We start from the raw sequence: 27,334 nt of genomic DNA, 5'->3' as shown, positions 1-27,334 counted from the left end.
GAAATAATGACGCTTTCATTAGCATTTATTGCTTTTCCTTAAAGCCTTCATTTTAATACTATGAAATCAGATTTTAGAGAATGTCATAATTAAAATTTTCATAAAGAGAAACATCTAGTACTATTTAAATATGTAATGACTCCCAGGGCTATCTGAATTCATTCACATCATAAACCCACTCAAATGGGCTTTAATTTCTACTACAACTGTGCTCCCTTTACTTAACCTTAATGTACAACACCTTCAAGGCCAGTTTATGAACCACACACACACAGAATTATCAATGCTTTATTATAATCACACCTTATTAACAAGAAATGTTAATCTGGTTATATTCACCAGACTGGGCTCTGAGTAACTGGCAGCTCTTTTCAAAAATCAACTTTTCCTGGTAAGATGAATATTTGCCAACCTTAGGGTGTTTTAAAGAATGTGCCAGAAATTCCAAGAGCTACTCTAAAAGAGGAGTTCCAGAAGTGTTTTAAGCATGGAAGCATTTTTGGAAGAACTGTATAGTCTTCAAAGGTGACAACTTTGAAGGCAGAAGTGCTTAAATGGGTAGGTTTTGATATATTTACTTGTACGATTGGTCAGATTCCTTTGTAGTCACCAGTCACATTGAGTTTGACTGGATTAGCTTATTTGGCAAATCAGGTATGAAATTTATGTTTTGATAGAAAAATAGTTCCATCATGAGGGAAAACGACTTGGCAAACCTTTGTGGCATATGTGCCTCTCCTCTCGGGAATCGTCCCAGGGTGCTCTTTCTGAAGTCCTTTGGATTGGTTTTGAGCTCCCATTCAGATAAGTAAGAGGAAAAAAAGAAGTCATGGTTATTGAGTATAAACTATGTCAGAATTTGCCTAAATATTAATCACTATAACAACTCTGTAAGGTATGTCTTCTCTCTATATTTTAGTGATGAAGAAACTGGATTTCAGAGAGATTGAGCTTGTTGCCAAGGTGACAGCTAACGTAGGTGGCTGGGAGCTTAGATGTTATTTTCCTTTTATTTTTTTATGTTTCAGCATTTTCACTAATCATAACATTTGAGTGCTCTTTTTTTTTTTTTTGAAAGCTTAGAGTTTAATTCACATCTGACTCCAAAGGCTCTATCAACTCCTCGCGCACACACCCCCAGCCTTCCTAGTCAGCCAGATCCTACTCAGTGCCACAAATTTGTAAATGTTCTCAGAACTCTGGAGGCCTCTGATTTCCCCCCAGAGGGCATTCTTCATCATCACCTTCTAGGTATCTTTCTCAGAAAAGTCTATGAGGACTCCCTGCACTGGGCAGAGAGGCTGAGTAAAATATTAATACAAGAGGGAAAGATTAGGACCCCCAGTAAAGTGTTGATTCCTGAGGAATAGGGGGTCCCCATCAGGCATGTGCCTTTCTAAACCCCCACCCCCCAGACCTGGGTCAGGCAGTATAATGCTGTGGTGGGTAGATAATGCCTGTCACCTCCCCGCCTTCCCCAAATGTCTATACCCTAATCCCTGGAAACGCAGTGTTACCTGGCAGGGGAGAATTAAGGTTGCAGATGATATTAGGCTGCTGACCAACTGAACTTAAGGAGAGGGTCCTTTAAATGTGGACAAGGGAGGCAGAGTGATGCCCCGTGAGAAAGACCGGTCCTTGCTGGCCTTGAAGAGGAAGGGGCCACAAGCCAAGGAATGTGGGCAGCCTCTAGAAGCTGGAAAAGGCAAAAAACCAGATTCTCTCCTAGAGCCTCTAGAAAAGAACACAGCCCTGCAAACACTTTGAGATGCATTTCAAGGCTTCTGACCTGCAGAACTATAAGATAATAAAATCTGTGTTGTCTTTAGCCACTAAGTTTGTGGTAATTTGTTACAGCAGCAATAGGAAACTAATAAAGGCCAACCTTGCTTCCTCTGGGAAAGCTGCCTTGCTTACCCTCAGCACCAGAGCTCGTGGGTGGGAAGTAGCCAACGTTGACCCAAGTGTCAGCAAACACTCAAGCCATGATACAGAGGTCCTGGCACTGGTAAAGAGGTGAGCCAGAAGAGAGTTGTGGAAGGAGGTCCAACTCCTTGGTCCCAAGTCTGACTGGGAACCACGGATTGAGGTCCAGCCTCCAGTCTGCTACTTATTAAGCTGTGTGGCCTTTACAGGCCATTTCACCTTGTTGAAACGTGGAGCCTCACAGTAAAACATGGATGATTATACCTGTCCTGCCAGCAGGTTGTTGTGAAGACAAAAAGTATGGTATAGGAGAGCACGCTTATTACCACTGCACACATTTTCAGTTCTAGGTAGTGAATCCCGTAGAGTTAGTGCCTCAGTTCTGTAGAAGTGTGATATACTATTATCATTTTTAATAAACACACATGTGACTTTCAACATTTTCTTCTAAATCTGCAATTAACAAGAAAATCTAAACAGAACAACTGATTCACTCAAAGATTGATGTTTCACAGTATTTTATGTAATCAGCATGTTAGAGCTAAAGGGGACCTTAAGGATCACCTCATCCATCTTCCAGACAAAGGAGCAGATTCAAGTTGTAGAAAGGTAAGAAGATCAAACCTTTAGAAATAGAATTCCCTAATGAGTCCATGGCAGCAAAACAAAACAACAGCTCAGTTTTTATGAATCCCCTCTAAGACATTAAGACATGGACAGCCACTTAAAGTAGAAATTCAGCCCAGACCAAGCCAAGCCCTTCCCTTGTCCAGCCTCCAAGGATGAAAACTTAGGTGCATAAAGGGCCCTAGCTCTTTCAACCTTGGTTGTCATTACCCTGCTTTGCCCACACCCCCTCCTCCCTGACAAATTTCAACCTAAAGAAGTGATCACTTTACATCATGGCAGGAGTTCAGGAGTCAGGTTTAGGGCATTCTGCATCCCAATTCCAGCCATCCACCTCACCACTGCGTGCATTGCCCTCAAAGGCAGTGCTGGCTGGTGCTATTAGCAAGCCTAGTCACATAAATCAGGGAAGCTCTGCCAATATATGCAAGGCATGTCACCATCACCCACTAGCAGTGACAACTCTAATTGTGAGCAGACTGTGCCACAGCCAGAGAGGCTGATGCAATCCCCGGAACCCACCTCTGCACTTTCAGATCCCAGCTCTTAGCTGACAGGATGCCAGCTTAGCCAGGTGGTCCTGATAGCCCTTGTGCTTTGCCAGGTGAGCCAGCAGAAGCCCTCAAGGCCAAAGAGGCAGAATATCTGATGAGGCTGGAGTCAGGTGAGCCATCATAGCCACTAAGAGTGGACGAGCCACTCAGGCTTATTTTTCTCCTCTGTCAAATGATGGAGTTGGACTGGACAAGGGCTGCATTTCCTTCTAGGCTTCTCTGGAATTGAAGATTATCTTGGTTAAATAAGGAAGCTGAATGCTGGTAGTAAGAATTTTCCATTTGCAAGAGGTAAGTAACTTTATTTTTAATTATAAAGGTAATTTATGCTTGATATAGAAAAGTTATAGCAATGCAGAAGTGTAAAAAGTGTATAACTCCCACAACCAGTGGTAAGTCATCAGTCAGGCTAATTGCTTTCCCCATCCCCTGAACAGGCTACTGGTGCTCCCATTAGCCATCTATTTTGAAGGAGAGGTTAAGATTCTGAAAGTCAATCTTTGCTTATTTTAGTGGTTCTAACAATTGGTGAAACTGAAGAGTGACATTTGTAGAAGTTTTTTTTTTCTTCCAAAAAGTCCAGATTCAAATCTTGTAACCCAACTTATAAATCCACATGAAGAAGTTAAATTTCAATACTTAAAAGAAAAATCATACTATTATTAGAGTAATACAAAAATTGCAAGAGACAAAAGAATAAAATACATTAAAATGTTAATAGCAGTCTAAGGTGACAGGACTTCGGGGGATTTTTTTCAGCTTTTCTTCGTAGAGTGGGGCATTGCATTTTTATTAATTGTGTAGTAAAGAAAATAATTTTAAGAAAAGTGTTCCTGATAATGACATACTAGGTGATTGGATTCAAACCAAACAGCCCAATAACTGACACTTATTAAATCTTTATTGACTAAACAGCTTTTTAAAATTTACTGCTGCTTCCTTTTAGGCTATTTTTTTGTTAGGAATTCTACTTAGAGGATTAAAGATAAATGAATAATTATATTAATAATTTGAGAAGACTTGTGAAAATCTTGAAGACATTGAGTTCAATGCCTCAAATACTTATTGAGCAGCTGTTACAGGCAAGTCACTGTGGGAGCAGAAGGATGAGTGAACTCCATCCTTACTCCCAAGGGCTCAGGCAAGGGAGGTAAGACAGGAACCCACAGAGCCACACGCTAGATGGCCTTTCTAAGGGTTTTGAGATACAAAATGCTGAGAGTCCAGAGAAGTAAAGAATCATCTCTGAATGATGAGGAATCCAGGAAAGCTTCATGTAGGTAGTCGAATTTGAGCTAGGTCTTAGAAAATGGGCGGGATTTTTCATACTTAGAAATTGAAGGGGCTGTTTTAAGTGGAGGAAAGGCAAACAGGCACAGAGGTGCCAAGACCAGGGCATGTCAGAAGAACGAGGAGTCCAGTTTGGCCAAAGCATACAGCATGTGTAAGGGAAGGGACAGATAAGACTGGTACAGGGGTAGAGGAGACTTGAACGTCAAGCCACAAAGCTAGAGCTTGTAGATGATGGGTTATCTTGGGGGTCCTTTGAGCAGGAAATGTGATACAATCAATGTCAGCTTAGGACAGTTCCTTTGGCCAAGTAGGGGACAGTGTGGGAAGACAAGGATGGGAAGATGAATCCCAGATGAATGATAAATGGGGCCTGAGCTGAGCAGGTGGCATCAGAAGGAAGACAGCTGTGATACTTTGTAGAAATAGACTCAATAGATCAGGGGCCTAGGATTCAGTGAGACTGGTGCTCAAATCCCACTCTGCCGCTTCATTACTTAGTTCCCCTGAGCCTGTCTCTTCTCCTCTACAAAATGGGTGTAAGAGTAATTATATCATGGGGTTGCTGCATAGTAGGCAGAGGCAGTTATTCTTGTGAAGCATTTTAGCACAGCTCTGGCATGGTGAGTGCTCAGTACATGTTAATGTCACTGATGGTGCTACCTGGAGTTGGAGTTAGGAAGGAAACAGGTGTCAGCTCTGGTGACTGAGTAACAAGGCCGACAGCACAGCAGCTGGGAGCATGGCATCTGCAGGTAGAGACTGTATTTGGAACCCGACTCAACTACTTACCAGCTTTAATCTCATACAAGCCACTTAACCCCTCTCTGTTTCCTTAGCTGTAAAATGGGCATAGTATTAATACCCGCCCCCCAAGGAGCTGCTGTGGAAATAAAGTGAGATAATACATGTAAATGTACCTGATACATTTTAAGAGCCCAGTAGTTATTAGTTATTGGGTCAGGGGTGGAGATGCAGAGTTGAATAGAATTACCCCTACCATCTCCTGTGGCAAGATATGCAAGTAGAGGTGGAGACATGCTGCAGGGGACTGGCCATGAAGGACAGACCCGGAAGAACACTAAAGGCTGGAGGTAGTCAGGAGTCGCTGGCACAGAGGTGATTATTGTACCTCTACGGGTACATGAACCAAGATTGGGTACATAAATTGGCCTAAGGAAACAATCAGATAAATCCAGAATACAGGACGTCTATAAGACATACATAAGATGGCCAGGACTTTTTAAAAAGTAAATGTCATGGAAAAAAAATAGTAAGGGGGCTGTTCTAGACTAAAAGAGACTAGGGTTATAATCAAAATTAATGTGTGAATCTTAACTGGGCCCTGTTTTTTAGAAAAGAAAAAGACACTCTTGGGACAGTTAGGGAATTTCAATTAAGGAATCTGTCTTAGAGGCTACTGGGATAAACATGCTGAAATACCTTAGGGATGAAATGCCATGCATGTTTGGGGTGGAGGGAAGAAAAATAAATATGGCAAAAATGTTAACAACTGTTTAGGTGGAGGGTATATGTGGGTATTCATTGTACTAGCTTTTCAACTTTTTCTGGATGCTTGAACATTTTCAAATTCTCAGAAAAATGAGGAAAAAAGAGACCTGAAGAAAAACTGTTTGGAAATCAGTCTACATCAGGAAAAGGAATTCTCTGGAGGAAAAGCAAGTTCCATCTACCAGAGGAAAAATTTCAAGAAGGGAGAGATTAAGCAAAATGAAGGCTGAAAGTAAATCATCATATTCAGCCATTGTGAGACTGTAGCGGCTTCTAAGAGTCCAGTGTAGCATGAAAAGCTGACCACGAGTGAAGGAGTAAGGAGTGGGGAGGAAATATAAGCAGCAAGACTGCTTGACAGTCCTTGCTTAGGGGGTGCTCAGTTGGGAGCATCCAGGCTGGGGGAGTCTTTCTTTTCAGTCCAGGGAAGACTGGGGCATTGCTAAAGAGGAAGACTCTGAAGAAAGGGAGGGAATGAGAGGAAAAGAGGTAACGTTGTGGAGGAAGGGCCCAGGAAAGGTGGAAGAGGAATGGATGAAAACATGAGAGGAGGAGGTGGCCTCAGATGGGAGGGTGCCTTCCCCTTGGCCCAGGAGTGAGGACTGTGAAGATGTGGGGGCAGAAGCTCCCTTCCTAATAACAAGGAGGGATGGGGTCATGTCTTGCTAGTAAGGCAGCAGGTGTGAGGCAGTTAAGTGGGGAAACAGCACAGCTGCCACTGGCTCTGAAACAGGGGAAAAATGAGGGCGGAGGTAAGATAGGGTGATTGGTACTGCCGGGCAAGCTGGGGAGGGGAGCAAAAAGAGGGCTTCTCCAGGACTGCCTTCCTAAGGCACTAGAAATGACAGGGTAATGAGCAGTCTTGGAAACTCTCCCGTTCAGAAATTGGCGCTGGGCAAAGACTAGTCATCAATGATTTACTCATTAGGAAATGAGGAAAACTTTTTTTGGGTAAAAATGCTTTATCATTTCCATGCACCGTCTACCCAGGGTTGCCCTGGCTGGTGTAGAGCCACCTGGTGTGATAGTCTTTGGTGTGTAAGGAAGCTCCTGTCCTTTCAAAGTCACCAGGCACAATATGGCCATGGCTCCAGGTGATCTAGGTTCACAGGGTTGTTGGAGCTCTCATTCGAAAGGCAGTCAGAGGAAAACCACCCCCTGCACGGATGCCACTAAACGCCACCAGCATTGGAGGCCGCTGGAGCTTGCGCTCCCAGGCACCAGGGAGGACCACGGAGTGATCTTTGGTTCTGCCTGGCCTCCGAAGTGCTTCTCAAGACCCCACATTTGGCGATTTCGATTCGGCAGAGCGGCAACGGACCTGAGATCTCGCTCCCAGGTGAGGCTGAAGACGCCGGTCCGCGGGCCACACTTTTTGAGTAGGGCTGGCCGGGGGTGGGTGGGTGGGAGCGGCTAAAAGCTACAGGAAGACCTTCGTGATGACGTAGCCGTCCCTGGGGTCCCCCTCGGGTTCCTCTTTGAGCGGAGCGTGCAGCAGGGCCGAGCCCAAGGCCAAGGCGCCCTCCCGGCGGCTCACTTCCCGCAGCCGCGCCTGCAGAGCCTCCCTCTCGGCCTGCAGCTCCCGGCGCGCCTGGGCCGCCGCGCGCTCCTCCTCCTGCAGCGCCCGCCGCCTGCGCTCCAGGGCGCGCTCGCCCTGCTCCACGGCCGCCTCGCGCCGCGCCAGCTCGCGCTCCCGCAGGCTGCCGCGCACTGCCAGCGCGCCCATCTGCTCCAGCAGGCGCGCCCAGTCGCCCTCGGCGGCCGCGGCGGGGCCGGGGGCAGCGGGCGGCGAGCGGCGGGCGGTGCTCTCCGCCAGCTCCCGCCGGTGCGCGCTCCTCAAGTGCTTCCAAAGCGCAGCGGTGCCCGCGTGCCAGCCCGGGCCGCGGCCCACCTGCTCCCCGCACAGCCGGCAGGTGGCCCAGGGGCCCGACGCGTGGCCGGGGCGCGCCGGCGCCAGGTGGAAGTACCCCCAGGCCTCGGAGTACGGCGCCCCCAGGCGGCCTGCAGCCGCGTCCGGCCCGCCCGTCTCTTCCATGGTCACGGCCGGCTCGTCGCTCCTCATTCTCTAGGCAGCGCCTGCACCGAGGGACACAGGGTAAGATGACCACAAAATTACATGTGCACACGGACACACGCTCCAACACACAACTTCTAGGACGAGAGTTAGCCTGTCAAGAAACCATGACTCCCTCTCACTACTGATAAAAATCCTGCGGTTAGTTTGGGTAGATGCTTGCGTTTCTTTTTCAGTAGGTATTAACCGTTGATTCTCCGGGGGGCGGGGGGGAAGGTAGAAAATGCCTAGCCCTTCTTTCCTTAACCAGGAATTTTCTTCGAAATTTATTGGATTCCCTGGCTCACAAGTACTAAGACTAAAATTGGGAAGCCAAGCTTCTCATAAGAATAAGCTAAATAAGTGCTGTATGTATATGTTAGTTTTAACTAGTCTCCTTTACGCTCTTTAAAAAAAAAAAAACGAGCAAGGCTCCCTTTTGAATTCTTCTCGCAGTGTTGCACAAGAAAGGAGTGGGGGAAAAAAGTTTCAGGAATGAAAATTTTGTTTCTTAGGCTTTAAGGGTGACAGTGCTAGGACTGAGCAGCTTTTCAAAAAGCTTTCAGGGAGACAACTTTTTTCAAGGTAAAAATATCTTTGTTTTTGTGATTTTAAAAACGATGTGCTTATGAGAAACATGGACTGCTAAGAATCATTAAAATGTTTTAAAAATACGCACACTTAGAAAACAGCAATATACAAAGCAGTTTTCTAAACTTTTACCTTCAAATCAGGTGGTGGGCTGTCTCTATCATTGCCTCAGGGTTTCTAGCCAGCCCAGGTTCTCAGGTGGAAACACTGCAGTGTGGCTTCTGAGTTCTCAAGAAACATCAGCAGTGCTAGGAGTAAATTCAGAGGACAGGCGGTGGAGTAAAAGAAATTCAATTAAACAGCCCTGAAAGTAGATACTAGAAATCCTGGATGGTGCCATGTCCCTCTGGTGTTCATTCTGCCGACCCTCTCATAGGTGCTCCAGTCATAAAAAAAAATAAAATTAGTTTTCTATATTGCTTATCCCAACTAAATGGCCCGCACTCTATATTTGCAAGACAAAAAGCTTGGTGGATTCTCTTAATTAAGGAAGAAAAATAGAAGTAATAGCTGTTTGCTTTGTCCAACAAATACCTGTAGTTAAAGGGATCCAAATACAACACAGTGCCTATCACTGCCAGGTCTTTTCTATTAAGAAAACATTTCCCACTGTTATAACCTATCAAATGAGGGGGGAGATAGAAAAGGTGAATTTTCTTCTTTAAAAAATAACTTCACTGGGCTTCCCTGGTGGCGCAGTGGTTGAGAGTCCGCCTGCCGATGCAGGGGACACGGGTTCGTGCCCTGGTCCGGAAGATCCCACATGCCGCGGAGCGGCTTGGCCCGTGAGCCCAGGAGCCTGTGCTCTGCAACGCGCGTCCGGAGCCTGTGCTCTGCAACGGGAGAGGCCACAACAGTGTGAGGCCCGCGTACCGCAAAAAAAAACAAAACAAAACAAAACAAAACTTCACAAAGGGTCAAATGTGTGATTCTAGACAAATTTGCTTTGAAAGTTTAAAAATAATAATAGAATATATGACAGACTTGGAGCTCTCCTGAGAACTTATTTCATCGGGAAAATTCAGGCCGAGGTGGGAGAATAATGGACAATGAGATAGCCAGTGCCTGCTCCTACTGTCAGGTTTTGAACCAGCAGCAGTGGAGATGATGAAGTTCCAGAATCTCTTTTATTAAAGGCAACTAGGGATGACTGAAGACAAAGATGAAAACAGGAAAAATATGTTGCTTTAATAATAGTATTTAGTGAACCTTTTAATTCAGTTGCTAATAGTCTTGTTACAGATGCGTTACACTTTTCTAAACCTCATTTGTTTTTTTCCCACCAAGCAAGTCCACTGAGATCAGGCAGGACATTTAACATATCTCTTGAATTAAAAAAAAAAAAAGAATGAATTTACCAGAATCATCCAAAAAAATAATAAGTACCAGGCCTCTTCTAACAAAAGAAATAGCTATTTACGTATCTTCTGATATGAGGCATTGGTTTGAATATGGTTACCCATGATAATTAGTATAAAAGGTCATTAGAAATTAAAGGCTAGATTTCCCCCAAGAGATTTACTAAATCAATAAAGTCCCCAAAGCCGGAGTGGTGGGATGAGGAGGGGAGTTACAGACCCCCTTCAAGGATAACTTTTTTGCGGTTAGTAAACATTGTGTTTAGTAAACAGAACCAGATTTTAGTCTTAGAGATGTTTTTTGTTACCCAGCTTTACTTAAAATTTTTTTCTACTTTTTTCTTTTTTTTAGAATTCCATTCCTTCTAAATTAGAATCTTACCTTTCCAGAGTGTGCCCTTTCTTTAAATTACTAGACATACACAAAAGTGGAGAGAATAGTAGTATTATGAGTGCCTATATTTACTTTATAAATTGAAAGAGATTTAATTTCTTCAAAATCTGGGATGCCCAGAGGAGTGCCACATACAGGAGTGGCATCTGTTCTAAGACTTAAGGTGGAAAACAGGGATGAGAAGCACTGATCACTGATTTTGATGTCTTAATCCTTTAGACTTAGTGGAGCCCTCATCTGAGCCAGGGACAAAGCAGCACCACAAGTGTTGGCCAGCAGAGTGCTGCCCCTCTGAGGGCGGCAGAGGGACCTCCTATGCCCTGGCAAGCCTTCACTCTCGGAGGTCTTAACCGGTGGAAGACAGCATGGTTCAGAACTGCCTCACCTTCTCAGCCCTCCGACCACAGCTACATTCTGGCTCAAAAGAGTTTTCTGTTCAGACTCAGTCTCTAAAGAGTGACCAGCAGTAACGGTGGCCACAAGTCGTTCCTAGCAGAGCCTTCCTAGGTCTGCTAAGCAATCCCTGAGCTCATTTCAACCATCCCTACAGTGCAGAGGGAGAGAAGCTTGGCTTGGAAGTCAGCTTGGCTTGGGAGAGAAGTCTTAGAATCTTCAGCCACGACCCTAATATACAAAGAGCTCTTACAAACTGAGAAGAAAAAGACAAACAAGCCAATTGAAAAATGGGCAAGAAATATTAGTAGGCAAGTGACCCAAGAGCAAAATCAGATGGCCAGGAAATTTGTGAAAAGATGCACACCACTTATATTCAGGGAAGTGCTATTAAAGTAACAATAAGGTCTCATGTTAGATCCATCACACTAACAAAAATGAAGAGGTCTGTCAGCCAAAGTTGGAAGGGGGGGCAGAGAAAAGGGTATGCTCATGCATTCCTAGTGGAGATGTGAAGGCTTTTAGGAAAAGCAATCTGCAATTTCTATTAATTAAAAATAGATATAATTGGGGATCCAACTCCTGGGAATCTGTTCTGTAGAAGTAAAAGTACCAATTTGTAAAGTAACATGTATTAGGGTGTTTATCATAGTATTATTTAGAATGGCAAAAAACTGGAATCAAGAGAATGGCTACCAGCAGGAAAATGGCTGGGTAAATAATGTGTAGTCACCTCAGGGAATATTATGCTGCCATTAAAAAGGATGGATTGGAGCTCTCTCAGGGGGATGTCTGGAGGAACTGTTTAGGGAGAAAAGCAAGATGCATAAAGGTGTGTATAATATGATCTCACTCTTATTAAATAATTAGATCTGTATAGGATATACAGATTAATGATTTTTTATAAATATGAAGAAAAATGAGATACACTATGGGTTGAGGGGGTTGCAGCTGATGTGAAAGGAGAAGGGGAAGAGGTAAAGACAAAAGGAAAAGAAAAAGTGCTGAGAAAGCATGTACGTGATCATGTGTATACATTTAGGTAGAGTATATATATGGCAGGGTCTATACATAAATAAAAAGTAATTTTATAAAACAATCCTCAAGCATGTGAGCTCAGGCAGGCCTAGGCAGCCTTAACTCTGGAGACTGGAGGGAACAGTCCCATGGGGCATAGTGCACTGCCATCTGGCCCTGGAGGGATCCCAATGTGTGAGCTTGCCCAGTGTGGGTGGTTCCTGCCTGAGCAGGTCCCTGCCTGAGCAGAAGGAGATTCTATATCGACGTAAGATGGAGGGTGCCATGGGAGGGCAGCACACCTCACTCATCTCCCTGGCATAGGGCCTGCATAGGGCAGACACTCAGGGGACACTGCATTAAATGAAATGAGCCCAACTTTATCTTTCTTAGCCCCAGCTCACCGGAGTCTCTATCTCTCCATCTGTCAGGAGAAATGATAAGATTAGCTGCCCCTAATAGGTGGCTGAAATCAGATGTCACTGTTGGACTCGCCAGTGCTATATCAATTCATAGCATGAACAAAAGGAAGCTCCCAGTATTTACTATTCAAACATGCCTACACGAAGTTCTTAGTGGCTAAAAGGGAGTGCTGTTTTTCTCTTTAACATATTCTGTTATTCAATAGAGGAAGTAGTTTAAGTTGGAAGAATTCTCTTGGGGATTTTTAAATACAAAAAGCAAATTAAAAAGAATCATAGCTCCACTTCCCCACCCCCAACCAAATTTATTTTCACTTCCTCAGTTGATCTTCCTGCACAATAGGTGGCTCATCACTCAGGTAGAAGATGGTAGGGAGGCCTAGTCAGCTGGGGTCCTGTGATACGCATTTCTTCCTTACCAAGTACTGCCCCAAAACCGAACACCTATTAACTTGTATGGTTAGCTAACAAGAAGAAAACGAAAAGTAAAAGCTCTCTTAATTTTCCTTAAACAATTGAAAAACTACCAGAAAGTTGCCAATGAATGATTATGTCGTTTACGTCCGTTCACTTCATCCACTCTTTCATTCAAACTCTCCTTGTGTACCCGATCAGGGCCAGGCACGTGCTTGCTGCCCAGGATGCCAAGAGGAGCACCACATAGTCCCTGCCCTCTGGAGGCCTACCATCTGGTGGGGAGAGATGCTTCAAGATGCTGACACCCATGGTAAAGATCAGAGCAATGTTCACTCATGAAGAGTGGGGAAGCGTGGGCTTGGGGACCCTAACACAAAGGTTCATGCAGATACACGTGCTTAAGCATTCTTTCCCTTCCCCACCTTGCTCAGGGTACAACATTCACTAAAACACGTCACCATTAGTGCTGACTCTAATAAATAAAGTACCAGTTCTTTAGTTGTATAATTAGGCTTCCAAGCTTATATTTTAAATAAAATTTCTTGAGGCTAAATAAATGCACTGCTAGCATGAAATTAATTTAACAGTGGAAATTTTTGAGTCCAATTTCAGGGGAAAAAAGCTGAAAAAAAAAGTAGATTTTAGTTATTTCTTGGAAAGGGAGAGAGTAGTATTAATGGTATGATGCCTCTGAATTCTATGATGAGTTTCATTCCAGTATCCATTATCTGGAAGGGATGATACGAAGTCTAAGCTGCTGGAAGATAAGACATTCATATTAATTACCTCTGCACTTGATGTTCTCTGAAGAAGTTTTATTCTTCTAATAACTTATCAGATTAAAACCCATATTCCTCAATGTGATCTCCCTGAATACCAATATAGAGAATAAAGGAAGAGATCAGAACCTGGATGAATACTTTGTGTAAATATGGGTGTATACATACAATGTATGATTATAACATTGAGAATCATCCTATAAACCACCCACAAAAGTTAGTTTTATTATTTTACACTTGTGCTTGTACACGTACAAAATATCAGGCAGGCTAAAGTTCAAAGAACCAGGCAGTGTTCTCAAAAAATCACAGAAAGCTCTATTTGTCCTTCCATGGTCAAGTCTAATTGCTTTAGTTGGATTAGTCTAGCAGAGTTACAAACAAATATGTGTAGATTGAGCCTGGCTGGATCTTAGGTGAGAAATTCACCCGAATGTCAAATCCACACAGACTTAGGTGAAAACACTAAAAACATTTTTATCCACCAGTAACTTTAATCAAAGCAGAATATAATAATTAAAACAAATAATTAGCCTTGACAACTGAGGTATCAAGGAGACTACAGTTCATCTGTTACCTGTCCATCTCTGTTGAAATATTAATTTACTGCCATATATTAATCTATTTATAAACAAATCTAGACAGTTAGAAAAATTAGTCTATAGTCACCAGGCTGAAGGCTTAGTTGAAGTAAAAATGCTTCCGAACTGTAAAGGATGGATACCTCAGGGAATAAAGGGTTAAGTGTGAAAAAACTTGGAAAAATGTTACACATGGGCTGTAAAAAATGTACTGGACCCACAGCTAATGAACTGGTAAATCAGAGATGTGCTCTAAATGTCATAAGCCAAAATTTTAGATACTTCTTCCATTAGCTAAAAGGCTGAGAAACGCTCTCTATTAATGTATTTTTTTTTGATGAAAATTGTGAAGCTTCCTCCCAAAGTGGACCTTTATTTCAGGCCTACATTATTTTATTTAATACATGTGTTCCTAAAAAGAAGGGTGTTGATCCATTTTCATCGTGTAAGATGCATTATTTAATGTGAATTAGTGGGATTTAAAGCTGCCCTACTTTGAAGAGCTCTGTAACAAAGATTTTTTAATTAAGAATTACGTGGTATTGGCTCTTGGTCTTTGCATACATTCTTGTATACTTTTCATTGTCAGCTGCCTCAAGCTAGTTTTGGCTAAAAAATGTGTATAAATAATTACATTAATGAAAAGTACAAAAAATGATTACCCTAATTATGTCAATTTATTAAGCTATTTCGACAACAGTTTCTCTTAAACACCGCATCTTTGTAGTCTTAGCTAATTAGAAGTTTGGATGGTAGCAGGTACTTTTTTTTTTTTTCTTTCAAGGAGGGAAAACTAACTTTGCTTGGTAAACTTCGGGCATTAAGTTAGTGTAAGTGATTATAGCAAACTGCTCCTGTATGTTCCTGAAGGATCAGAAAATTCCTTTGTTTGAGCACGGTGGGGATCGGGGTCTTTGTTTGAGCATCTGGCTTGCATTCGGTTTCTCCCCAAAGTGGGAAACATTCAGAAAGTCTCAATTAGAGAAAGGGCCACCAACCACTTGCCCTGTTAAAGGACTGACTGCAATAAGGCAACTTTAATAAAGGGAGAGCACATGACTTTCGATATTCCTGAATAACTTTTTTGAAGGGAGACTGTAGAGCAGGAGCAAAAATGAGGTGCATAAAGAAACTGAACCGGGCGTTACGCAGAATCCCGGGTCCAAACGCATCTTTTACAATAACGGTAATCCCACCACCGCGGAGGGCACGCCCGGCACCCCATGCACTAGCAAGCCTGCGCGTCTGCGTCTGCGGGGCGCTGGCGCTCTGCGATCCCCCGCCAGGCCCCCGGCTGGTCCCAGCTCACTCCGCCGACCCCAGGCAGCTTCCCGCGATCCCTCACCTGTCCCCCGGGACTCCCCAGTCTCCCGTGGGCACGCGCCGCCGTGAGTCTCGCAGCCCACACTCACCCCATCACCCCCGAAGCGGGAGTTGGGCTGGGTGTCTGGGATCGCCGATCCCCTCCAGGATCCTCGCAGACATTTTGTCCTGTGCGGAAACCTCAGCGCCGCGTCCCCCTTAAAGACACAGCGCTCCATTCATGCGCCTGGAGTGGAAAGGGGGGATGGAAACGTGTGACCCGGTGTTGAAAGGGCTGGGGAGTCACTCCCGAACCGTCCAGGTCCATGAGCAACAGACTTGTGTTTGCCCAGGTTTAAAAAAAAAAATGATGCAGTAGTTTAGTGATTTTTAAAAATAGAATTACTGTTTTATATCCTTATAGTAACCTTCCAAGACCTAGATTCCTGGGCTTGAGTTTCTGAGTGTAATTTTCATCCTTTCAGGTTCAAGGTGTGCGATGGCACAAGTCGTTAGAAGAAATCCCCTGAACCAAGGTCTGGACAGATAAAGGTAGGGCTCATTGGTGTTCACTAAAACTTAATAACACTAGCATGGTGTATCAGTCAGCTTTTGGTGGATTATGCTTAGGTAACAAACAACCCCTACAACTCAGTAATTTACAAAAACAAAGATTCATTTCTCAAGCAAATTACATCTGCTGCAGGCAGCTTTGGCTCTACTCCACTGGTTTCCTGACTTGCAGGCTCCAGGTTGAAAGACCAACTTTTTGGGGACACGCTCACTGTGTGCTGGACCCAACCTTGAGGGAGGAGAAATACTGATTTGTAGTGCTTGCTATTTCCATGATGTAAATACTCCCACCATGGCGGGTTTCAGGCTACAAACAGTTTAACAAGGGGCTTGCCAAGTTTCTGGAAATGTAATAATCAGCTCTTATAAACCACTGGCACATGCTGCTCTTAAAACTGAAAACAGCTCACATTCTGTATGCTTCAGTTCTGCTCACCTCAGTTTTGCTCACATTCTATTGACCAAAGCAAGTAACATGACAGGGCCTATCAGTGGGGCCAGAAAGTATATTCCTCTTATAAGGAAGCCTTGCCAGTCACATGACAATGGGTAGAGATTGTATAATCCTTTTAAATGAAATTGAGTAAATAACTGGTTAGAATAATACAATCCGCCTTACATACTTTGGTTTAAGTAATTTCTTTTTGAAAACCTCGTTCTTTCTATAAACCAGAGTTTCACAGTCTATTAATGGGGTTTCTCCTTACCATTCCAAGAATGGTTTCAGAAGAAGAAACTGGTTGGATGTCTTCAAAGGGTTAGTATTGTAATGTGAAGGTTAACTATTAGGTTACTACTTTTCTCCCAAAAGATGTCTATACTTATAGCTGAGGACATCTGATTAAAAGTACGTAGTATAAATGGATCATATTAAAGCCATCTCTTATGGTTTAATTCAAAAACAAAATTTTAAAGTTTATTGTACCTGACAGTCCTTTTAACAAGAGGCTTTAACACTTTGAGTACCTTAAAAATCCATTTAGCCTTAAACTGACCATGTAATGAGACACATGGTATTTTTAAATTCTAGTTAGTGCTATTTGTACCCAAAGCACTATCCTATACCTGAGTAAGAGTCTTAATTCAAGACACCATTCCTGCCCTCAAGAAGATTACAATCCAGTGAAACAGTAAGACAAATACAGGAAGAAAGTGAAAAATGTAAGAGGAAACCTTCATGTGCCACACTAAATGGAGAAGAGCTACATCTTCTTGAAAGTGGCAGCATTTAACTAAGACCTAAAAAAGGGTAGAATTGGGACTCCTGGAATTATGTTTATTATGCTCGCAAGATGTGTTTTGGATTTATTTTTAAAGTCCAGAGAAAAGGAGCCTGTCTTTTCTGTGTTTAAGTCAATGCTTAAACTTTCCTATAATCTGAAATCTTTCTTGTAGTTTTAAATTAAATTTTAAATCAAATTATAAAATATATCTAAAATATCTAATAACTCTTCTCCTTTGCCCCACACTCTTTGTTCAAATTTCAGCAGGAAAAACACTCTTTAATTCTTATTTTGGTGGTAGCAGTTCCCTTAACTTTCATCATGCTGTTAACGATAAATAAATAAGAGGATCTCATTTCTGTCTTCTGCCCTGGAAGTTGGCAAAGCATAAGGACTTACATTTCATTGATAATGCAGAATATTTACCCTCCAGATTCTTGCCAGAGATTATAGCCTTGAAATCTGCTCTCTAATCCTTATCAAAAACCCAGTTTGAGAAAATTACTTATGGAGCTTGCCTCAAAGACATGAAATTATAGAGCTGTGTATGTGGACCACACTCTTTTGGTACAATACATCCTTCCTATATGTGCTTTTGGTCTGTAGTTTTTTCTTGGATGTTTTTGTCTGGTTTTGGTGTGAGAGTAATACAGTGTTATAAAATGAGAAATATTCCTTCCTCTTTTATTTTTTGGAAGATTTTGTGACTAATTTATATTAATTCTTCTTTAAATGTTTGTTGGGATTCAACAGAGAAGCCATCTGACCTGAGTTTTTCTTTATGGGTAGTGTTTTAGATTACTAATTTGATTTCTTCATTGGTTCTAGGTCTTTTAGATTTCAGTTCCTACTTGAGGCAGTTTTGGTAGTTTGCATCTTTCTAGGAATTTGTCCATTTCATCCAAGTTATCTAATATGTTGGTGTACAGTTCCTTTTTAATTTCTGTAAGGTTGGTAGTAATGTCTCCTCTTTCACTTCTGGTTCCTATATGTGCTTTTAATGAACTTTCCATTGGGGTCATGCCATCTGCCTTCAGTGAGGTAGTTTGTAGGACATAGCTACATAAAATTCATTATCATGATCAGTATCATAATGTCATCGACTACAGTTGTCCACTGTATCCTGCAGTGTTTCTTCTGTAGGACCCAGAGAGAAGACCATTCTCTGATCTCTCATGTCATGGAAAGCTCTGCATCCCATGACCAAATGGAACCTTTGAATCCTGTGGGCACTGTGGTTCATTTATTGGACTGTTTGCTTATTTCAGCTGCTAGGAGGCTGAGTCAAATATGGGATCCCTACGCTATTAGTTTCCTAGGGCTGCTGTAACAGGGTACCACAAACTAAGTGGCTTAAAACAAGAGAAATTTATTCTCTTACAGTTCTAGAGGTTAGAAGTCTGAAATCATGGTGCCAGCTGGGCCATCTTCCTCTGAAACCTGTAGGGGAGATTCCTTCCTTGCCTTTCCCTACCTTCTAGTGGTGGCCAGTAATTCCTGGTTTACAGTTTCATCACTCCAATCTCTGCCTTTGTTGTGGCATTCTCCTTGTGTGTGTGTGTCCAATCTTGCCTCTTACAAGGACACCAGGATGGAGCTTGGATTAAGCTCTATCCTAATGACCTCAACTTAACTTGATTATATCTGCCAAAACCCTATTTCCAAATAAGGTCACATTCAGAGGCACCCTGGGTTAGGACTTTAACATTTTTTTTTTTTTTTTGCAGGGGGGACACAATTCAACTCATAACACTCACCTACCAGTTCCATATGGTAAACTTTTCTATGTGCTAACCTTTTATTTTCCTACCTTTATTTTCATTTTGTCCCAGTTCCCTGAATTACTTAGTTTTTCCTTAATTATATGCATCTTTGGCAGTGTCTGAAGGAAAGAAGGCAGAAGGGAAGTGGGAAAGGTGGGAAGAAAAGGGAAAAGAGAGAAAGGGAAGGAGGAAGAAAAGTTTGCCCCCCAAAATCAGACAGAGTTGCAGGAATGGGGAGTGAGGGTGGGGAAGACTGGCCGGAAAAGTGTTTTTGCTGTATGGGCTTTGTCAGAGCCTCAGAATTATTCTTTTGGTAAGGATGAGAGTCGTGATTAGCAGCTGCCTGCAGCTTAGCTCACTTAGAGAAAAGTTAGAAGGTAGTTTGAGGAGCTGAGGATTAGGAAGAGAAGGGTATGATGTAGCTACTTTTAATGCTGACATTAGAGACACAATATGGATCCAGGTTTTGTGGTGCTTGAAAGCTTATACAGTGTTTTGTTGTTGTTTTTTGGTTTTTTTGGTTGTGCCGGGTCTTCGTTGTGGCTCGCCAGCTCCTTATTTGTGGCATGTGAACTCTTTTAGTTGCAGCATGTGGGATCTAGTTCCCTGACCAGGGATTGAACCCGGGCCCCCTGCATTGGGAGTGCGGAGTCTTAACCACTGCACCACCAGGGAAGTCCCCAGAAAGCTTATATGGTGTTGAGGACCCATGTATTCTAGCTACCGGGGACATAGACCCGTTAAATCATTTATTTAATGTATACAATTTACCCTGGACGACAGCATCCCATCCCTATAAGATACAAATGGCACCTCAGCTGAAACTTTAATAGGCTATTCTAGTGGTCTGTCAGGCTAGCTGCTTCTGGATGTGTATGTATTACAGGGTCAGCCAAAGCTACTGAATAAACCATTTTCCCTTTCATCTGTTTGTCATCTTAATCCATCACAGGTGAGAATCCTAATCCTAACACCACAGCACACCAAGGGTTCTCATCGCTCCACCTACCACTAGAAATGAGATCCTTGTTACCATCTGATGGGTAAATAGTCCAGTTCCAGAATCCCATCTTGAGGTTTGGAGGTTCACAGGTTTTAAGCTTCTGCTTTCTAGCACCACTCTGGTTTTTAGCTTGTGTTCCCTTCAATGCAATAACTAAGACAAAAACTATGACACAAGTAGCTTGAGAGGTAATCACAGGAGGTGGGATAGGGGAGCAGGGAGAGTAATGCACACCAAAATAAAGAGGCTTTATTTTTTTTAACTCTAAATAATTGTGTGCCTTTCAGATAATGTCTTCATTTTATATTTATAGTCATGATTGTAACAAAAGTTATCCCCACGTGATGAACTGTTTTCAACCCTCACCTTTAGGCTTTTTCAGACCCAACTTCTTCATTTTTGTAACTTTATCGTTTTCTGTCATTTCATGTGTTACTATAGACTTTGTTTATTTTGTTGGTTGGCTTTTGGCTTGGAGACTTAGGAAGTTTTTTAAACTCACCTTTGAAACTTGACATTTTCACTACAATTATATATAAGTGCAAGTCTCTTTTTGTTTGAAACATAGTGAGCTAAGCTTGGGGTTTATCCTGGAGGTAGTTTTAAGCAAGAGAGTTACACAGTAAGATTTCTATTTTAAGTATACCACTTCGGGGAAGGCTATGGGGTGTGCAGGAAAAAAACAGACTAGAGACAGGTAGACCAATATTGCAATATTGTGGGCCAAAACCAAGATATTTTTAAGATTCAACCAATTCAATATGTAGCAGAAAATAATAAGCAAGAGAATGGGTGGATGACGGAATTGGTACATGTAACTGCAGTGTGGTTTGTGGTTCCATGTCTCCCTGCTGTCTTTTCCTGGCCTTGGTGTGCTTGAGGTGCCTGGGTTGCTGGTCAGAGGGCAGCATCCCTGTGGTACCCACCTCTAGAGAGTAGTGCTCCCCCGGTGACCTCTTCCAGGTCACTGGGATGAGAGGGAGACACTGGTAGCAGAAAAAAATGGCTCTCTTCCTATGGGAATTCTCAGATGGGCCTTAGAAATTGATTTCTATTTCTCAGAACTATTAGGAAGAGATAATAGAAGGACTTATCTCAGAATTTCCACCCCTTTTCAGAATCCATTAATCCACCCTCCTGTATTTTGTTGTGGTTTGCGTACATCCATTCACCATAAACTACTGCATGCCTCCGACTGTGGGTGGCTTGTAGGATCCAGGTAGGACCCACTGGCTGCCATTTCACATTTTCCTTCTCCCAGGGCTGTAAAATGCCTTGTAAAGACCCACAGTGCACTTTCTGGCTGCTTCACTTAGCCCCACATCTGCAATTTCTGTTAACATACAGTTGAATGGACACTCGGAATCAAACCTACATGCTGTGGGACACGCTAAGGAATGTTAATGTCTTAAAGTAGGGAATACAGTTTTTTTTTAGCTGCTACATCTTAAAGGGAAGAAGGGCAGGGCGACAGAAAAGGCAAAGCAGTATGAGTGACAGAAGTGAAGGCCTTCTTATTCTTACCCACCAGGGTCCCTAGCGGGGGCTTGTGCTTGGAAAGCAGACCCGGCGGGAGGAGCCATGGTGGGTGGGCGGCGCCCCTGCACGGACAGCCTCGTCCGGGTGCGGCTGCGTTGGACACTTGCTCAAAGTGCTGGCGGGGCTGGAGCGTCAGGGGTGGGGTCCATACTGCTTGTTTGAAGGCCTGGTGTGACTGTTAGGGTGAGCATCTGGAGGCTTATCTCCCCAGGGGTCCGTGTCCCCTGCCGTGGTCAAGGTTGGTGTGACCTGACCCTGGTGGTCAGACATTCCGCACAAGTTTCAGAAGTTCTTACTAGCTTCTTCTGCCAAAGGAAAAAAGACAAACTTGCACAAAAGAGCTGGCTTGGCTATTCTCTGCGATAATTAAAAAGAATAACAGCAACAAAACGGTTTTGATTTTCTTTAGTGTCTTATTCTGCAATAGGAGAAAAGGAAACCATTGTATGTGTGGTTTGTGGATACAAACAGAAGTCTGATTCACAGATCTAGGGTTCATCGTCTTGTCCTCAGAGAAGCCAGGTCATTATGCTGTGGCCCTTCGGCTTTTCCTGGGTTGGCTTGGGATGGTCCAGGCTGCCTGGATTTGTGAGTGATTTAATTAATTCAAAACCTCCCTCTCTTCCCAACCACACGTCATTCTCATTTCTCAAGTCACCACTTTTATGAAGACTTCTTAGACTATACCATGTGGAAGTGCATGATACAAACTTGGAGGACAGGGGACATTTAGATGAGAGAGATCCTAGAAGCTAGCCTTGCCTTCACAGGTCACCTGTAATGATCTCAGCGGCAGAAATCAGATCTCATATTTTATACATTCCCCCCATACAGCTCAGCACAGTGCTGGGCAAAGAGTAGGTCTCAGTATATACGCGGAGGGATTGAAAATGCAGAACATGTACTATGCCACTTATATGAGGTATTTAGAGTAGTCAGATTCATAAAGACAGAAAGTAGAAGGGTGGGTGCCGGGGTGGGGGGGAAGGAGGGGAATGGGGAGTTCGTGTTTCATGGGTACAGAGTTCCAGTTTGGGAAGATGAAACGTTCTGGAGCTGGATGGTGGTGGCTGCACAGCAGTGTGAGTGTACTTACCGCCCGTGACCTGTCCACTTTAAAAGGGTTAAAATAGTAAATTTTATGTATATTTTACCACAATAGAAAGCATATTTTTTTAAAAGGCACATACCGTAGAAATCGGAGGTTCTTCCCTCATTCTACCTTCAGCTGCCCCACCTAGTGCGGGTGTGCAGAATCAACATCTGGGTGTGAATGAAACCTCCAGTTTGATGGGCATGCTGGGCGGGCTTCAGATACTGGGCTCAGCTTCCCACTTGCTAGCCCCATTGTTTTAAAAAAACAGGATTGTTTGCATCAGGCTTTTAGTCTAGATTTGTCTTTGTAGTTTATGCCTTCACGAGAATGGTTAGGAAGGGGTCCAGATGCTGACCAATGTTACCAGTGTTAGTTTTGCCCTCAGAGTAATGGGAAAAGGCAAGTGATGGTTTGACTGTGGGCATGTTACCTAAGATCTAAAAAACTTGAACCTGTAAAATGGGGATAATAGCCTTATTTTTTCCACTGGGTTGTTATGAGGATTAAATGAGATGAGTTACATGAGATACCCAGGACCTGTCTATAAAGGGCATCAGGGAATTCTTTGATTTTGTGACTTCAGTGTGGCTTTGAGCAGAATCCAGGTGGACTACAGGTCCCCCGTAGACCAACAGTGCCTCGTCTAGGACGTGCGATCCCTCTTGTAACAAATCCCTGGAAGGTACCGGCTTGCTGCCTGGAGGAGCAACCGGACCAGAGAGTTAGAGGCCTAAAGGCTCTTTCTTGAAGACTGACTTCCCCACTCAGCCAGACACTGTGCTAGCAGCTCCTGGGCTCACGTGTCCCCAGTCTTGCTCTCTTTCTTTCGTTTAAATTTAAAAGATCTGGGGCTTCCCTGGTGGCGCAGTGGTTAAGAATCCGCCTGCCAATGCCGGGGACACGGGTTCGATCCCTGGTCCAGGAAGATCCCACGTGCCGTGGAGCTACTAAGCCCATGTGCCACAACTACTGAGCCTGCGCTCTAGAGCCCGCAAGCCACAACTACTGAAGCCCATGCACCTAGAGCCCATGCTCTGCAACGAGAAGCCACCACAATGAGAAGCCCATGCACCACAATGAAGAGTAGCCCCCGCTCACTGCAACTAGAGAAAGCCCGTGCACAGCAACGAAGACCCAACACAACCAAAAATAAATAAATAAATAAAATAAGTAAATTTTTAAAAATAAATAAATTAATTAAAAAGATCTTGGGGGGGCTTCCCTGGTGGCACAGTGGTTGAGAATCCGCCTGCCAATGCAGGGGACACGGGTTCGAGCCCTGGTCTGGGAAGATCTCATATGCCGTGGAGCAACTGGGCCCGTGAGCCACAACTGCTGAGCCTGCACGTCTGGAGCCTGTGCTCTGCAAAAGGAGAGGCCGCGACAGTGAGAGGCCCATGCACCACAATGAAGAGTGGCCCCCGCTTGCCGCAACTAGAGAAAGCCCTCACATAGAAACGAAGACCCAACACAGCCAAAAATAAATGAATAAATAAATAAATATTTTTTTTAAAAAAAAGATCTTGGGAAAGGACTCAACGAGACCCAGCCTTGGCTGGCCGTCTCACCAGCTTGGTCAGGTGAGACCAGGTTTGGCCACTCTCACTTGACCAGAGGTTGGAGTAGGGAGGCAGTTTTCAGTGAAGAGAATTCCTGCCTCCTGGAAAAAAGGAATGTTGGGCAAAGAGAAACGAGGAGCCCACTGCACACAGTATTTCCTGCTCTGGACTAGCTGAAGAAAATCAGCCATGGGCCCCACCCTCAGGGGTCCTGTTCTATAGTAACTAATGACCTATATGTCATGGTGGCCTGTTTTCAAAGAACAATTGCCTTCGGTTTCTTCCTCGGGAGTTGAGCACATTGATCTTAAGGTTTTTCAAGTTGGCATCTGAACTTGTTTGACCTTGGTTTAATACGGGGGGAACTTCAGGTTGCAAAGATGAAATTGAAAAAATAAAAAATGCTTAATGAAAATACTTGAAATAAACTCAAGGCCACATTAACATTCAATCTGCGCTTCCAAACAGAAGCTATTTTTACATTCCTGTTTACTAGTATGATAGACTGTGGTTATTTTTCCCCATGACTCAATAGGATGGGATAATTTCCCCCTTTCTTCAAATAGTTCTCAGTTTGAATGTGACACAGAGTTCCCATTTTCCCCATAAATCGCATATTTATAGCACATGGGAATAGCCAGAATGCTATGCGTCTCTTAAAAGTACTTCTGTACTTGAATTACAGAGAAAATGACTGAACAGGATTCTGAACTTTGGGCACTCGATGGAGCTGGAGCAGAGAGGCGAACAGCACTGTGTGTTCTGGGCCGAGGTCCTGTTTGTTCTGAACACCATCCTTGAGCCTGCCGCTGACGGTGTGCGCTTCGGGCAGGGTGCTGGGGGGAGGCTGGCAGAGGGGTCAGGAACAGAGCTAGTTCACGAGCGGAGGCTGTGGACGTGAACACAGGCTTGACTTCGCGGCCTTGGCTTCAACTGTGTCCCGTACTAGCTCTGACAGCTCAGGGCAGTTTCTTAGCTTCTCTGCCGCTTTTGCTTTTTCCTCTCTGAACTGGCTTAACAGAAGGAGTGACACCTGGGGTTCTGGTAAGAAGTTGAATAACACATGTAAAACTCTTCCCATAGTGGTTGGCATGGAGTGAGCCATCAGTACATGATGGGTATTGTTCCTGAGGGAGGTCCAAAGCAGGGCAAAGGTGTCTCTGTCCCTTGCACTCTTCCTTCCCTTCCAGTGTACTCCTTTGGAAGCCTGGTGGCCCCTCCTGAGACTAGATGAGCTCCCTACTTGGGTAGGGGTGCCTTTCATTCCCCTCAGAAAGCCAAGTGGGATCCGAGAGGGGGATGGGACACAGCATAGGCCCTTCCAAGCCCACCTCCGGTCCAGGCATCCCATTGGCCTTTGGGGCTGGTCCTCTCCATCACGTGAGAGACCACATCATGGCCTGGAGCCAAGTACATATTTGTCTGGAGGGTCCTCAGTGTAGCAGATGCCTTTATAACCCTGCACTCTAGCTGACAATGGGCAGCTAGTTGAGCATTTAGGAACTTGTTTCTTATTGGGTTTTTGTGGTTTGTTTGTTTTTGGGGTTTTTTTTTTTTTGGCTGTATGCACGGCACATGAGATCTTAGTTTCCTGACCAGGGATTGAACCTGTGCCCCCTGCAGTGGAAGCGCCGAGTGTTAACCACTGGACTGCCAGGGAAGTCCCTACTGTTGTTTTTTAAAATGAGTTTTATTTATTTATTTATTTTGAAATTTATTTATTTTTGGCTGCGTTGGGTCTTCGTTGCTGTGCGAGGGCTTTCTCTAGTTGCCGCGAGCGGGGACTACTCTTCGTTGCGGTGCGCGGGCTTCTCATTGCAGTCGTTTCTCTTGTTGTAGAGCATGAGCTCTAGGTGCACGGGCTTCAGTAGTTGTGGCACGCAGGCTCAGTAGTTGTGGCTCGCGGGCTCTAGAGCACAGGCTCAGTAGTTGTGGCGCACAGACTTAGTTGCTTCACAGCATGTGGGATCTTCCTGGACCAGGGCTCGAACCCGTGTCCCCTGCATTGGCAGGTGGATTCTTAACCACTGTGCCACCAGGGAAGCCATAAAATGAGTTTTATAGTAGAATTTATGTACAACAAAATGCTTCCATTTTAAGTGTAAAGTTTGGTGGATTTTGAAAAATGCACACAGCCATGTAAGCACCACCTCAATCCACATACAGCATATTTCCATACCCGCCCCCATGTTCCCTTATATCCTGTTCAATTAGTCTCGCCTTCTTCTCACCCCCAGGCAACTGCTGATCTGCTTTCTGTCACTGTAGAAAATTTGTATTTTCTAGAATTTCATATAAATGTGTTAGGCATCTTTCATTCATCACAGTGCTTTGGAGATTGATCCATGTTGTTGCAGTGTATCCTTGGATTCTTCCTTTTTATTGATGAGTTTTATTCCATTATGTAGATATACCACAATTTGTTCATCCATTCCCCCTGGTGATGGACATTTGGTTGTTTCTGGTTTAGGGGTATTTTATATATTTTTGAAAGCTGCTCTGAGCATTTGTGTACAAGTCTTTGTGTGGATATATGTCTTAATTTCTTTTGGATAAATACCAGGAGTGGAATTACTGGGCAATATGGTAAGCATATGTTTAAATTTATGAGAAAGTGCTGAAATGTTCTCCAACATAGCAGTGGTGTTTTACACTCCTATCAGCAATGTCACTGACACTTGGTATTGTCTGTCTCTTTTACTTTAGTCATTCTAGTGGCTGTGAAGTGATATCTTATTTTGGTTTTAATCTGCATTTTCCTAATGGTTAATGATGTTGAGGTCTTCCCCTGTGCTCATTTTCATTCATATATCTTCTTTTGTGGTGTCTTTTCAAATATTTTGCCTATATTTAGTTTGTTTCTGTCTACACAGTTGAATTATATTCATTCTTTATATATTCTGCATATAATTCCTTTGTGAGGTATATATATTGCAAATATTTCCTCCTATTCTGTGGCTTGAATTTCGTTTTCCTAATAGTGTTTTTCGATGAGCAAAAGTATTAATTTTGAGAAAGCCCCATTTTCCAATTATGTCTCTAATTGTGGTTTTTATGCCCTAAGAAATATTGGTCTATACCAAAGTTACAAAGATTTTCTTTTAGGTTTTCTTCTAGGAGTTTATAGTTTTCAATTTCATATGTTGTCTGTTATACATTTTGAGTTAATTATTGAGTATGCTGTGAGGTAAGGGTCAATACTTGTAATTTTTGCAGCATTCCTTTCCCCATTGGAGTGCCGTGGCACCTTTGCTGAAAATCACTTGACTATACATTTGTGGGTCTCTTTCTGGACTCTCTGTTCCATCGGTCTATATGTTTCACTATCGTACTGTCTTGATTACTATATTTTATAGAAAGTC

At 43.4% G+C, this 27,334-nt stretch overlaps 2 protein-coding genes across 17 annotated transcripts in view; one reads left to right on the top strand and one right to left on the bottom strand.

Annotated features, from left to right (window-relative positions):
- Window positions 1–6,900: 6,900 nt before the first annotated feature.
- The window catches only part of PDE8B (phosphodiesterase 8B), a 384,709-nt gene continuing 364,275 nt past the window's right edge, over window positions 6,901–27,334 (top strand). For 8 of the 14 annotated variants that reach the window (XM_082836140.1, XM_082836144.1, XM_082836141.1 and 5 more), the window contains exons 1-3: window positions 7,148–7,248; window positions 12,753–12,864; window positions 15,702–15,768. The gene's annotated coding sequence lies outside the window, so the exon portion shown is untranslated. Of the gene's footprint in view, window positions 7,249–12,752; window positions 12,865–15,448; window positions 15,539–15,701; window positions 15,769–27,334 lie in introns of those variants that run through there. The other 6 variants (XM_082836145.1, XM_082836130.1, XM_082836143.1 and 3 more) reach the window with 3 other exon arrangements.
- On the bottom strand, window positions 7,242–15,400 carry ZBED3 (zinc finger BED-type containing 3). Of its 3 annotated transcripts, none has more exons than XM_082836149.1 (3): window positions 15,327–15,400; window positions 8,686–8,801; window positions 7,242–7,985 (listed from the first exon to the last, which is right to left on the bottom strand). In XM_082836149.1, exon 3 carries the CDS (start codon window positions 7,969–7,971, stop codon window positions 7,330–7,332), a length of 642 nt encoding a protein of 213 aa, XP_082692275.1. In that variant the 5' UTR covers window positions 7,972–7,985; window positions 8,686–8,801; window positions 15,327–15,400; the 3' UTR covers window positions 7,242–7,329. The 3 variants fall into 3 exon arrangements, with proteins under 3 accessions (XP_082692275.1, XP_082692276.1, XP_082692277.1); XM_082836150.1 differs by lacking the exon at window positions 15,327–15,400 and adding an exon at window positions 15,260–15,326; XM_082836151.1 differs by lacking the exon at window positions 15,327–15,400 and having other exon boundaries at window positions 8,686–9,291.

The sequence above is a fragment of the Leucopleurus acutus genome (genome assembly GCF_964270905.1).
Source record: "Leucopleurus acutus genome assembly, chromosome: 3".
In the NCBI taxonomy this organism is placed as follows: domain Eukaryota; kingdom Metazoa; phylum Chordata; class Mammalia; order Artiodactyla; family Delphinidae; genus Leucopleurus; species Leucopleurus acutus.
The sequence above is the reverse complement of the archived record's forward strand: the minus strand, read 5'-3'. Positions and strand labels throughout refer to the sequence as shown.

What these genes read in the sequence shown, in the direction of transcription:
- ZBED3 (XM_082836149.1), bottom strand. Translation starts at nt 7,971, where the DNA reads ATGAGGAGCGACGAGCCGGCCGTGACCATGGAAGAGACGGGCGGGCCG.